At 44.3% G+C, this 13,368-nt stretch overlaps 1 protein-coding gene across 2 annotated transcripts in view; it reads right to left on the reverse strand.

The window, feature by feature from the left end:
• Nucleotides 1-13,368, reverse strand: part of ABCA13 (ATP binding cassette subfamily A member 13) — a 417,355-nt gene that overhangs the window by 141,696 nt on the left and 262,291 nt on the right. The window contains exons 47-48 of one of the 2 annotated variants that reach the window (XM_043462544.1): nucleotides 6,667-6,756; nucleotides 2,372-2,441 (exon numbers count right to left, since the gene is read on the reverse strand). In XM_043462544.1, the coding sequence (XP_043318479.1) occupies nucleotides 2,372-2,441; nucleotides 6,667-6,756 (160 nt within the window). Of the gene's footprint in view, nucleotides 1-2,371; nucleotides 2,442-6,666; nucleotides 6,766-13,368 lie in introns of both variants that reach the window. The other variant, XM_043462545.1, reaches the window with a different exon arrangement.

The raw sequence follows: 13,368 nt of genomic DNA on the forward strand, positions 1-13,368 counted from the left end.
CCAATCCTTTCCTGTATATAAGTTGGGCAGATGGGTAAGAACTCAAAAGGGAAAATATGTTTTCACTGGGGTCATCCTGCATTTGAAGAACCACCAAGAGAGTCAGAGGATGGTAAGCGAGAAAATTCAAAAGAATGTGTTTCTTCCTTAAATGCCTGAAACAGAAACCAAACTCCTCTTCTGCAGACACTCAGAGGCTTGGAACCTGTAAATATTTGCCCGGCAGGGACCACCTGACTCCCTCTCTCCTGAGGGCCTCTGACTCCTAACCGAGTGGACTAGCGTTTCTGGAAGATTCTGCCAAGACACCTATGCGCCACACACACACACACAAAAACAAGGATTCTTTAGTCAGATAAATTAAAAGCTGCCTCTTTCCCACTCCTTGTGATTTGAGCATCTCACAGGAGCTATGGCAAAGAGACCTGTTACATGGGGCTTTCTCTGACATTTCTGAAGCTCCCTTGGCTATGGAGCTTCTTCACAGGAAATGCTTTTCTCCTTGCACACATATTTCTGAGATCTCACAGTTCATGTGAGTTGGAGCGAATTCCACATCAACCATTCTGGTACTCGTTCATTCATTCCTCTGATACTGACACCCAATCTAATTCCAATAAATTTCAGGGAGCTTGTAATAAAAAGTACCAGTCTAACAGAATGAGTGAATCAAGGCCAAAGAATCAGAGCATGGAGTGAAAACTTACAGGATTCCTGAGTTAATGGAATAAACAAGATGGGGAAGAAACAAATCACTGGGTCCATAAAGAACTTGGGCAGAACAGCTGGTCACCACAAAGGAGCAGCAAATAGAATCACCAATGGCCAAGGCCAAAAGGGTAACATGTGGCATCCATCAGTGGCCTCTGGTGGGCCCTACCTGGACGTCCATGGTGCTATGTAACTGCCTCACCTGAGTACAGACATTTGGTCTAAGAGAAGAAAGGAGACTAGGTCCATCGAAAGGAAGCCTTTCTAAAGTCACTACACTATTAGGAGGGCTTCCCTAGTGGCTTAAACAGTAAGAATCTGCCTGCAATGCAGGATACATGGGTTCAGTCCCTGGGTTGGGAAGATCCCCTGAAGAAGGGATTGGCAACCCACTCCAGTATTCTTGCCTGAAGAATTCCATGGACAGAGGCTATAGTCCATGAGGTCGCAAAGAGTCAGAACCAACTCAGCAACTAATACACACCCTGTGGACCACTAAACAGAAAAGACATAAACATGCACACATGGTCATTTTCTTAAAACTCAATTTAAATTAAGATTTTTGTTTGTCTTATTTTTTTCCTGTAAATTAGGATAGCCATATCTGTTTGTTGATTTTAGCCAATAGGCCTGTGCCTTTTACTAACTGCCTCTTGAGATTTCCTTTGAGATGAGTTCCAACTAGTTATACACATAAACTTCACTCCATTCTCAACAGACTGGACAGTGTGTCTCTCACTGTAACAGGGGTAACCTACTTCCGTGTGCCATTGTATCGCTCGACGATAGTTAGAAGAGCCATGTGATATCTCAGATTTTTAACATCCAGCTTTCAAAACTCAAATAAAAATACAAAAAACCTAAGGTCACTGCCTTGAAATTCTGGGAAATTTCCCCCCGAAGTGCAATTCTAGCTCCACTGTTGGACAGTCGCTGATTGCGACCAATGGAAAATGAATGGGAGGGTCACCCTGGAAACCACATCATGACACCTTTCCAAGAAGCACCCAATCAAGGAAACCTAAGAGTCATTTAGTCCAAAAGTTCATTTAGTTACCAAAAACGAAGATTTTTCAGATGGGAGTGAACTCGTTTTTTTTTTTTAATTGGAGTATAAATCCTTTACAATATTGTGTTAGTTTCTGCTGAACAAGGAAGGGAATCAGCTATATGTCTACTCCCACTCTCTTGGACCTCCCTCCCACCATTCGCCTCATCCCACCCATCTAGGTCATCACAGAGCACCTATGGAAGCAATCTAAATGTCCATCAACAGGTCAACGGAGAAAAAAGAAGCGTGTGGTGTGTGTATATACATACACATATATATATATATACACACATTAGTGTTAGCCATAGAAAGGAACAGAATTGGACTTTTGCAGAGATGTGGATGGATCTAGAGTCTGTCACACAGAGTGAAGTAGGTCAGAGAGAGAAAAGCAAATATCATATATTAATGCGTATATATGGAATCTAGAGAAATGGTCCAGATGAACGTATCTTTTGGGCAGGAAGAGAGACGCAGGTGTAGAGAATGGACACGTGGAAGGGGAGGCAGGGGAAGGGGAGGGTTGGGTGAATTGGGAGAATAGGTAAACTCACTTCTGTTCCTTGAGGTTTAGGCTTTTGAAAAATCAAAAACACTGAGGAAACCTACCAGGCAGCCACAAGACTCTTGGACGCCCCGAGGAGAGGAAGGGTCGGTGTGCCAGCAGGAAGAATTCTCCCTGACAAAACGAAGGAGAAGGTGGGATGATACTCAGATCACACAACTGCTGCGTCTCCACGACAGCATCCCCCAGACCCGAGCACAGCTCACGAGAGCATCATCTCCCCATGATGCAGAAGGCAGAGTGCTCATGCTTGTTTTCATGGCTTGAGCTGTTAATCTGATGACAATGTTTTATTACAATCACATTATTTCCATTATAATAAATGATGCTCTCACTCTGTCCACAGAGGCTCCCGGGGGGCTGTGATGAACCCCAGGGCTCCCGGTGGCCAAACCAGGTACCCTCAGTACCAGTGTAGCAATCCCCAAACACAGGAAGTTGCTAACTCCTTTTCATCATGTGACATCATAATTGATCATCGTTTAAAGAAAAGCAACTAGTATTAAATTTCTGTTATGAAAAACAGTGGTGCCACAAAAACCACTATGAAACCAACTTACTGCAGAGTTCCAGAACCTCTGTATTCCAAAGCTCCCTATCACTGTTCTCCTTGTTAGGCCACTTGTTTTGATTTTTTTTCAGCCATGTTTACAAATCGAAACCTGCTTTAGTACTAATAATTGTTATTTACACACAAATTGGGAGAGAAAAGAAGAAATTAACTTTTACTGAACTACGGGCACCTGGCTAGATGTTTTCACCACAAACATCTGCAACCTCACTTGGGAAGAAGGACTGGGGTTCTCAGAGGTCAGGGGCTCACCTGACATCACCCTTTGGAAGATAGTCTCCCGTGCTACAAGCCCTCTCTGCTCCAGGCGGTGTGGCTCTAGTGTTAGAACATCAAGGTGAAACACATCCAGTTCAATGAAAGGAACCCTGCCATTTCTATTAACCACGTCAGCAAAATACAATTTCCATGTAAATTTCTGAAATATCAAAAATTTCATGGCCTCCCCGATGTGACTTTCTCGGTCATCCAGCCTGTGGAGACTCCTGTTTTGAGCCTTGAAAGTGATCAGGGAGACAGCATCCAAGGGAGTGATGTGCTTAATCAGACTGCTTGCTGTATCTGATAATCACTTGGAAAAAAATTACTCCGCTTACACCTCTGAAGCTTGCAGCCTTCCTTGCTTCCACTGCTGGTCTTCAATGACTGTTAGCAAGTATTTACAACATAATGCATTTCTTTAAAATGTCCTCTTTGTCTCTTCCAAATCCTCCACTGGTTTTTCTCTTAGCTTCCAGTTTAGAGAGTAAAGAGATGCACCTTGGAGCTGCACAGGGACCAGCAACAGCATTTAACAGGTTCTAGATGTGGGAGCCTCCCAGCCTCCAGAAGTCCTGGGAAGCTGTGCTCGCAGAGGGCGCAGGCGATGGGAGATGTGGGATCAGACTTATTCGAATCCCTCCAATGTCACGACCCCAGGGTGGTGTGTGGCCCACCAGCCAGGCTTCACAGGACACACGAGCAGTGACGTCATCCCAAGGGGGTGTCTGACACTGTCCCTCTGTCTGACGGGTCTGGCGAGGCTGGACTGAATGGGTCTCCTTGACGCAGGTCCGCCTGCCTGAAGTTTTCAACATTCAGATGTGTACTTTGCATCTCAGTGCCAGAGAGAGGTTCTCAGGACCTACTCTCAAGAGGGAAGGTTCTGACACAAACCTGCCTGAAGGAACAAAAGTCTCGGCACAGGGTACCCTGCAGTCTGAGGGGACACTTGCTCTCTTGCGAGACGTGGGAGCACTGTGATGCTAAAAGAGCAGAGGGAGGTGAGGCACACCCACACCACTCAAGAGAGTCTTCAGCAGAGTGGGATGTGGGCTCTTGTGGCCCCACCCAGAATCTGGGTCTCCCCCAGTTTTCCTGGGTGCTCGATACATGCATTCTGGGTGTGCTTTAGATTCCTGACCTCAACTTCCATTGCCCCAAGTCCTCTGCAGCCTGGAAGCTGTCACAGCTGTGCCAGGAGTGAGGACCTGGTCTCATGAGCCTGGGAGTATGGAACCTTGAAGAGGACTGCTCGTGCTGCTGCCGTCCAATCATGGAAACCCACCCAACCCATCTTCCCACCTGGATTTGAATGTGCACTAGAAACAGAAGACTTGCTCACTGCCCTTCTGCTCTGTGCAGAACACTGTCTAGAACCAGTGGGGAAAGTGTTTCACTTGAGCCACAGCAGGGACACCATGGCTGCAGCGTCACCAGACACGAGCCCTGCGACATTAACCTCAGTGTTGAAATCTACCCATCTGCTTCTAAAATTCAAATTAGGCATCATCTACTACAATAGGAAAACAGATAGTCCACTTCACATTCATACCACAATAGTTCTTTCGGGGGACTTTTACTGCCTTCTGCCTTGGTTCAGACGGTAAAGAATCTGCTTGCAATTCGGGAGCCCAGGGTTCAATCCCTGAGTTGGGAAGATCCTTTGGAGAAGGGAATGGCAACACTCCCCATATTCCTGCGTGGAGAATTCCATGGACAGAGGAGCCTGGTGAGCTGCAATCCATGGGGTCACAAACAGTTGGACATGACTGAATGACTATCACTTTCTTCACTTTTCTGCCTGAGAAGAGGTAAAGTTGGGGGTTCAATACGCTCCCTCAGTAGAAGCTCAGAGTCTGAGCAGAAAAACAGTCAATAAACAGAATCTCATCTACTGTCTTAAAATGTGTCTGCTAATTCATAATCAAATGATGGCTAAAGTCTGCCCACAATGGAAAATGTAGACACTGAATTCAATGCTGTTTTACACTTATAGAAGCAAAACTATTTGTTTTAAATAAAACCTTTTGTTTCAACCTGGGACTTCAGTAAATAAGACTTAATTGTGAGACATGGAGAGAAATTATTATGGATGTAAGTATGCAAAGTGCCTCCTTGAATAAGACGCCCTCCTCCAGCTTTTGGTCATGCTGACCAAGGAAAAGCATAGAAATGGTTAACAATTAGCAAGGAGTTAAGGGATCCTGTGGCTTTCACAGAGAAAGAAAAAGAAGCAGAAACAGACCAGGAAGTCAGAGGAAAGGCTGAGGAGGGAACAGTGAGGATCTGCAGGATGTGGGGTAGGGGCAGAGCTCAGGGGTAGGGGTGAGGCAGGGGGGTCTGGGGGCCACTGACTCCCGGCAACAGTCCGTGAGGGTAAAATTGACATCTGAACAGAATTTGGGACATGTTCTCCTGTCCTAGCACTGATTCTACCTTTATCCCCACTCTTGAAAGGCCAGATAAATATCTTTTTCTTTTCTGTTCTTTCTTCTTTGTTGCCAGGTTGGGCCCGAACTAAACCCTGCAGGGCCCCAGATTATATTTCAATTTCTCAAAGGTAGACAGTTTTTACATCCTGCGTGTTTCTTTAGATGAAAAGGAAATAAAAGCATCACCATGGAAGCTTTTATTTAGTTAAATTAATTACTTCCTTTTTCAAGAGAAGACTAAAGTGAAATGATGTAATTAATTTTCTATTAATTCTTCCTCACTGAGACCAGTAATAGTTATTCAGTCTCATTCATTACCAACATCAATAATGCACAAAATGAGTCATCACAAATTAGGAAAGCATACACTGATACGGCATTATTGTCTGGAGTTTAGTATTTATGACTGAAAAACATACACTTTAGGACTTAATACATCATTATGGTTTTTTATCACTTCCCCATTTGTAAGTTCCTAAGTCCTCCATCAATCCTGGAGTAGATCCTCAATAAGTAACAGTCAGGCAAAGTGACAGAGAAGACTGTTTATGAAGAAAGGCATGCTTTATCAAGGTCTCAACTCTATACTATTAATATCATTTTCAAATCTTAGAAAAAAAATTTTCAAATTAATTCATCCCCATACTGATGTTATTGACTTTTTAACTCTCTTTAGTTAAAAAAAAAAACACACAATCTTTTCATAGGTACAAGTTTACCCTAAAAAGTAAATAATAAATATTAATAATAACTATTTCATATTTAATTGTTACTTTATTCTTTTAACAGTTTCATTCTTTGGAGGTTTTAGTAAGTTAACTGAATGCTATTCATTACTGACGTTACTAATTGATTCTGGCAATGATATAAAGCCTGTATTTACCGAGGAAGGGAAGGGAGAGGGATGGAGCCTCTACTGGTCATTTTATCAACAGACAGCGTGGCGCATGCTCAGTCCCCGCCCTCTCACCCGGCTGCTGTTCTCCCTGGAGCGGGAACAGGGGCCCGGAGATCCCGCCAGCCTGTGGGCCGCCAGCGCGAGCCTGCACTTCCGCAAAGGATGTCGGGCACTTACAGGTCTGGGTATGCGTCAGCACAGGGCGGGTCCTGATCCCCAAACTTCCGCAAAAGCACGTGGGCGAGCTCCAGGCTGTCGTTGTCACTGCTGCTCATCCTGAGACAGAGGACAAGGGGGACGGTCAGTGCTCGGCCGGGAGTTCTCAGGACATCCTGCCTCAGAGCGAGCCCCAGGCCCACCAGGCCGGGCACATGTTCCCAGCCGTGCAGACAGAGCTCATGGTCCACCTTGTCTATGGTGATGTCAAGCAGGAGGAAGAGGCATCGTAAAAGCACAGTTTCGCCACCACAGATAAACCCATTTTTATATATTTGCATTCGAGTGCATCATTTTTCTCATCTTTTCACTTAAAATTAAAATATTACTAACTCTAGCATTTTTGCATGTTTTTTAAAAATCAACTTTAAAGGCTGCATAATACTACATCATATTAACATATTAAAGTCTATAAAACTATCCTCTTAATGCCAGAACTCTGGTTTGCTATGAATATTTGCCCTACTACATAGCCCAGTAACAAAACTTCTTATATTTGGTTTTCTGTGTGTTTCTCTACAGGCTTCCCTTCAGTTGGTAAAGAATCTGCCTGCAATGCAGGAGACCCTAGTTCAATTCCTGGGTTGGGAAGATCAGCTGGAGAAAGGGATAGGCTACCCACTCCAGTATTCTTGGTCTTCCCTTGTGGCTCAGCTGTAAAGAATCTGCCTGCAATGTGAGAGACCTAAGTTCTATCCCTGAGTTGGGAAGATCCCCTGGAGAAGGGAAAGGCTACCCACTCCAGTATTCTGGCCTAGAGAATGCCATGGATGGTATAGTCCATGTGGTCTCAAAGAGTCAGATACGATTGAGTGTTTCTATACAGGCTTTCCGGGTGGCACTAGTGGTAAAGAATCTGTCTGTCAATGCAAGAGTCACAGGAGACATGGGTTCAATCCCTGGGTCGGGAAGATCCAGTGGAGGAGGAAATGGCAGCCCATTCCAGTATTCTTGCCTGGAGAATCCCATGAACAGGAGCTCGGCAGGCCCCAGTCCACAGGGTCACAAAGAGTTGGACACGAATATGTAAACTATACTGAATATTTTCTTAATAAGAAGCCCTAAGTGTGCTTTAAGTACACAGTGAATTATAGTCTCTAGCTTAATGGCATGAATCTCAGAAGTTAATTAGTAGTTCAAGCAGCATCCATGGGAACCAAGCCCTCCAAGATGGAATCCCCTTATTGAAGACACCATCAAAGATAAGACACACTATTCTTCTAGACTGGGGGAGATGTGGAAACAAACTTTACAGTAAATTTTATACATCTGTTTTACAAAACATCTTGACTTGAGAAATTGCAGAGGAAACAGTATTTTAAACCTGTCTAAATCAGGCTGATTAGGAGTGGGTCTTATTACGATTAATCACAACTATGCACATGCGTGTTAAGTCATTCAGTTGTGTCTGACTCCTTGTGACCCCATGGACTGTAGCCTGCCAGGCTCCTCTGTCCATGGGATTCTCCAGGCAAGAATACTGGAGTGGGCTGCCATTTCCTCCTCCAAGGGATCTTCCCAACCCAGAGATTGAACCCGGGTCTCCAGCCTTGCAGGCAGATTCTTTATATCTGAGCCATCTGTGAACAAATTGTGATCTTGCCAATATGCTGAAATCATACACCTAATCCTTCATCTCCACCCAGTTATCTTATTTCTCTCAACTGGATCTTCCTGGAAACCTCTTACCTTTCAGAAAGGACCAGTTTTAATGGAAAGGAAAGAGCAACTCATTACACCAAATAAGTTGTATATTTCTGCAGAGGACAACTTTACTTTCATACCTAAGCTGGAATGCAAATACTGCTACAGCATCCAAAACCAAAACGAATAATTATTTACAGGAAAACGCCACCTTCCCCACTCCATGAAATATAACCATGAGTTTAAAATATCCAGGTGGTTTACAACTGGCCTAATCTGATTCCCTACAGCTGTGGCCAGAACTCTGCAGTGATGAAAGATACTGAAATTTATGGCAAAGCTACATCTCATAAGTAGGCAGTGTGACCTCTGTATAAATAGTCTTCAAGTTTCTGACAAATGAGAAAACACTTTTAGAAGGAAAGGGACATATTTTCCAAGGAAATGTGGCTCGTAAAATGAAAACATTATTCATTATTTGTGGCATCTGTGGAAATACTCTGAATTGCTCTCTTTTGACCCATTAATCCAAGAACAAATATGAAAGTTTGAAATTTTTTTTTCTGAAAAAATATTGATCCACAAAGTTATTTACTTAGGATAATTATTAAAAGCAAGTTTCAAAGTTATGGTTTACTTTTACCACTTTTTTGCTTGGGTCTAAAGGTCACTTAAAAAAAAAAAACTAGCTTTACATTATCCATGTTGCCATAAAATTCAAATGCTTGTTCGTTGTGCATGCATGCATACTAAGTCACTTCAATTGTGTTCAACTCTTTGCGACCCTATGGGCTATAGCCCACCAGACTCCTCTGTCCATGGGATTCTCCAAGCAAGAATACTGGAGTGGGTTGCCATGCCCTTCTTCAGGGGATCTTCCCTACCCAGGGATCAAGCCCGCGGCCTGTTCTTTAACTCCTTTTTTTTAAATCTTCAAACTCTTGGCTGTATTTAGAGCACTGCTGGAAGCATGAGAAGCCTGTCCTTACCAGACTTCAGGAATTAGAAACAGTGCTAGATTGGAATTCCTGAGGCATCTCCTACACGGGCACTGCCTCCTCTCTGTCAGCACGTCTCAAAACTTCTGGTGCAGCAGCGTGGCCCAGGGGCTTGTTGGAGCTAATGCGGATTACTACGTATCATCCCAAAAGTCTTCGTGTTGTTAACAAGAGTCCCCAGGTCTCTTGGAGATCAAACCATATCAAGAAACGTGGGGCTTCTGGGAGGAAGTGACCTGCATGCGACTCTCCCCACCCTGCTTGCTGTCCAGCGCCCCGCTGCCCCAAGCCAGCCCCGGATCTGACAGGCATCGGCTCCCGGGGCTCCTGGGCTCCGTGGGTGCTTCCTCAGGCAGAGCTGTCTCAGCACCAGGCAGCACAGGGATGGCATCTGAAGAACAGCTGCAAAGCACCCAGGGCAAGGAAGAGAACGGGCCAGTCCTCAAGAGGATGGCCCTCAGAGACCCGCTGCCTGCAACCTCCCTGGTCTCTTGGCCCCAAAGAGGAGCGTAAAGCTGAATGAGGGGGCAGACGCCTTCCTCCTCCTGATCCGGGAGCAAGCAGGGAGCAGAGGGGGAAGGCGCCGCGGCTTGGGCCCCTCTGCGCCACCGGAGCGTCTCAGAACAAACGTGGCCCCAGGGCCCCAGCAGCCAGAGAAACCCAAACAGCAAAGACACTCAGTGAACATGAGGTTGATACAGCTAGAACCAGTTAACATGGTTACCTTTTCCAACAAAAAAGTCACTGAATGAACAGACACCTTGAACCAAACTAAACAAATAAAGTAACAGTGACTGAGACTCACAGGCTACACAGGGCTTTCTATCTGAAACCAAGACATATGGTTTCAAGGAAACTGCTGAGCGTGAAAGGATATGATTAACTTATGCACCACGATGCCAGGCCTCACCTCTAGTAAACCAGGACATAGGGTCACCCCACTAGGGCATCCGGGACCCAGAGCAGGCAGTGAGGGCAATGGCGAGCCCTAAGCAGCACAGCTGTGCCCACTGAAGCGGGCAGAGGCTCTCCCCTCACCCACAGCCAACGTAAGAGACGAGAACTCAGGCGAGGAAGGAACGTTTCCAGCAAAACTAATGATCTCTGGCAGCATCTTCCTTTCCCCCCATATTTAGGTAGACTCCTACTCTACTAAAACAAAAAGTAACAACCTGTAAAGTTGTTCATTTCTGTTTGGTCTGAAATTAAAGACAAGAAGGGAAATATGCAATCTCTGATGGGTCCCTCTGTAAAGATGAGAAAATGAGCATCGAATATGTAGGCTCCTCTGTTTCATCATTTACGCAACGTGAGAAATATCTTTGTTCTCACTTAAAACACTTACTCTTAAAAATGGAAGAGAATATTAAAAGATCTCTAACTCTCAGACTCAAAATAATTTTGGAGTGCATTACTTTTATTAAAGATCGGTACTGTGAGAGCTGGAAGAAATGCTCACAAACAAAAAACCATAATTACCAAATTAATAACACAGCAGAGAAACTGAATTGGTATTGGCAACCAACTCGAAGTATTTCAGTGCCATGAGCCCCATGAAGAGAAATGCTCACCTGCTTGAGAAGAAAAGGTTAGGATGGGACAGAGGAGAGGGAAAAACACTGAGAGTGGTGATTAATTGTATGTGATGCTTGATATATTCAATATGCAAAGTAAAATGTATAATAACCACAAAGAGACTGAGAATATTCAGTCTTAAGAGAAACCTAAGAGCTGCCTAACAGAAACACAGTAACAAGTCATGGCATCAAAAGTAATAGAGAGCACTTGGGGGAAATGAGCTTCCTCTCTCCCAGGAATGTGGGGACTTTAGCCTGTTCACATGTACATGACCTCAAAGAATGGTATCTGCCATACAGTAGGTGCATAATAGGGCTTCCGCCTGCAGTGCAGGAGACATAAGTTCGATCCCTAAGTTTGGAAGATCCCCTGGAGAAAGGCATACCCACTCCAGTGTTCTTGCCTGCAGAATTCCATGGACAGAGGAGTCAGTTGGGTTACAGTCCATGGGGTCACAAAGAGTTGGACACAACTGAAGCGACTGAGCATGCACACACAGATGCATAATAAATACTTGTTGATAAAAGAAACAAAAGTGTTATGGGACTGTAAGTTAGTGCACATTTGTAAGGATGGTGGTGGTTGCTGGTGGTGGTGATAGTGGTTGAGTGGCTAAGTTGTGTCCCACAATCCCATGGACTGTAGCCCACCAGGCTCCTCTGTCCATGGAATTCTCCAGGCAAGAATACTGGAGTAGGTTGCCATTTCGTCCTCCAGAGGATCTTCCCAGTCCAAGGACTGAACCCATGTTTCCTGCATCGGGAGGTGGATTCTTTACCATTGAGCCACCAGGGATAATTTGGTAATATCTTCCCTGAAATTATTGATGCTATCCTGGAAAAACTTGTAACAGAAATGTATGGTAATGGAAAAAATGGACAGTTGCATAAATCCAAAGTATTCCTACACCACTGTCTATAGTAGGAAAACTTATCTAAATAAATAAACAAATCTATACATGCCCCTAGAGACTGTTGACATAAATTATGGCCCCTCCAGTCAACATGCTACAGCAAGTCCAAGGAACCGGCACCACTGTACAAAAACAGATCCACAAACGCACTCTCAAGTGTAAAGCAAATGATGAACATTGTTACAGTGTGAGCTCATCATTATAAAGATAAAAATGCATGCGTGTGTGCTAAGTTACTTCAATCTTGTCCGACTCTCTGCAACACTAAGGACTGTAGACTGCCAGGCTCCTCTGCCCATGGGATTCTCCAAGCAAGAATGGGAGAGTGGGTTGCCATTTCCTCCTCCAGGGGATCTTCCAGACCCATGGATCAAACCAATATCTCCTGTGACTCCTGCAATGGAGGCAAGTTCTTTACCACTAGCACCACCTGAGAAGCCCAAAAGTAAAAATGCCTGGATTGAAAAATATTTTATGTAACAAGGGGTAGACGACACACCAACAGGTTTGCAGTAGGCAGGGCTAGGAGGAATACGTATGATTTACTTTTAAATTTAGGCTAGCCTGTACTTTATAGTACTTGCTTCAAAAAACAAACTTTGCAACTGAAAAGCTCAACATAGATACAGGGTTACATAGCTTATAACTTAGAGGGTTAGATAGTTATGCTTGTAATGGATATAACAGTTCAGTCGCTCAGTTGTGTCTGACTCTTTGTGAACCCATGGACTGAAGCATGCCAGGTTTCCCTGTCCATCACCAACTCCCAGAGCTTGCTCAAACTCATGTTCATCGAGTCGGTGATGCCATCCAACCATCTCATCCTCTGTTGTCCCCTTCTCCTCCTGCCTTCAATCTTTCCCAGCATCACGGTCTTCTCCAAGGAGTCAGTTATTTGCATCAGGTGGCCAAAGTACTGGAGCTTCAGCTTCAGCATCAGTCCTTCAAATGAATATTCAGGACTTATTTCCTTTAGGACTGACGGGTTTGATCTCCTTGCAGTCCAAGGGACTCAAGAGTCTTCTCCAACACCACAGTTCAAAAGCATCAATTCTTCATCACTCAGCTTTCTTTATAGTCCAACTCTCACATCCATACATGACTACTGAAAAATCATAGCTTTGACTAGATGGACCTTTGTTGGCAAAGTTGTCTCTGCCTTTTAATATGCTGTCTAGGCCGGTCATAGCTTTTCTTTCAAGGAGCAAGTGTCTTTTAATTTCATGGCTGTGGTCACCATTTGCAAGTGATTTTGGAGCCCAAAAAAATAAAGTCTGTCACTGTTTCCATTGTTTCCCCATCTATTTGCCATGGAGTGATGAGACCAGAAGCCATGATCTTAGTTTTTTAAATGTTGAGTTTTAAGTCAGCTTTTTCACTCTCCTCTTTCACTTTCATCAAGAGGCTCTTTAGCTTTTCTTCGATTTCTGCCATAAGGGTGGTGTCATCTGCATATCTGAGGTTACTGATATTTCTCCCAGCAATCCTGATTCCAGATTCTGCTCTGTCCAGCCCAGCAATTCACATGAT

The sequence above is a fragment of the Cervus canadensis genome, chromosome 3 (genome assembly GCF_019320065.1).
Source record: "Cervus canadensis isolate Bull #8, Minnesota chromosome 3, ASM1932006v1, whole genome shotgun sequence".
Lineage (NCBI taxonomy): Eukaryota > Metazoa > Chordata > Mammalia > Artiodactyla > Cervidae > Cervus > Cervus canadensis.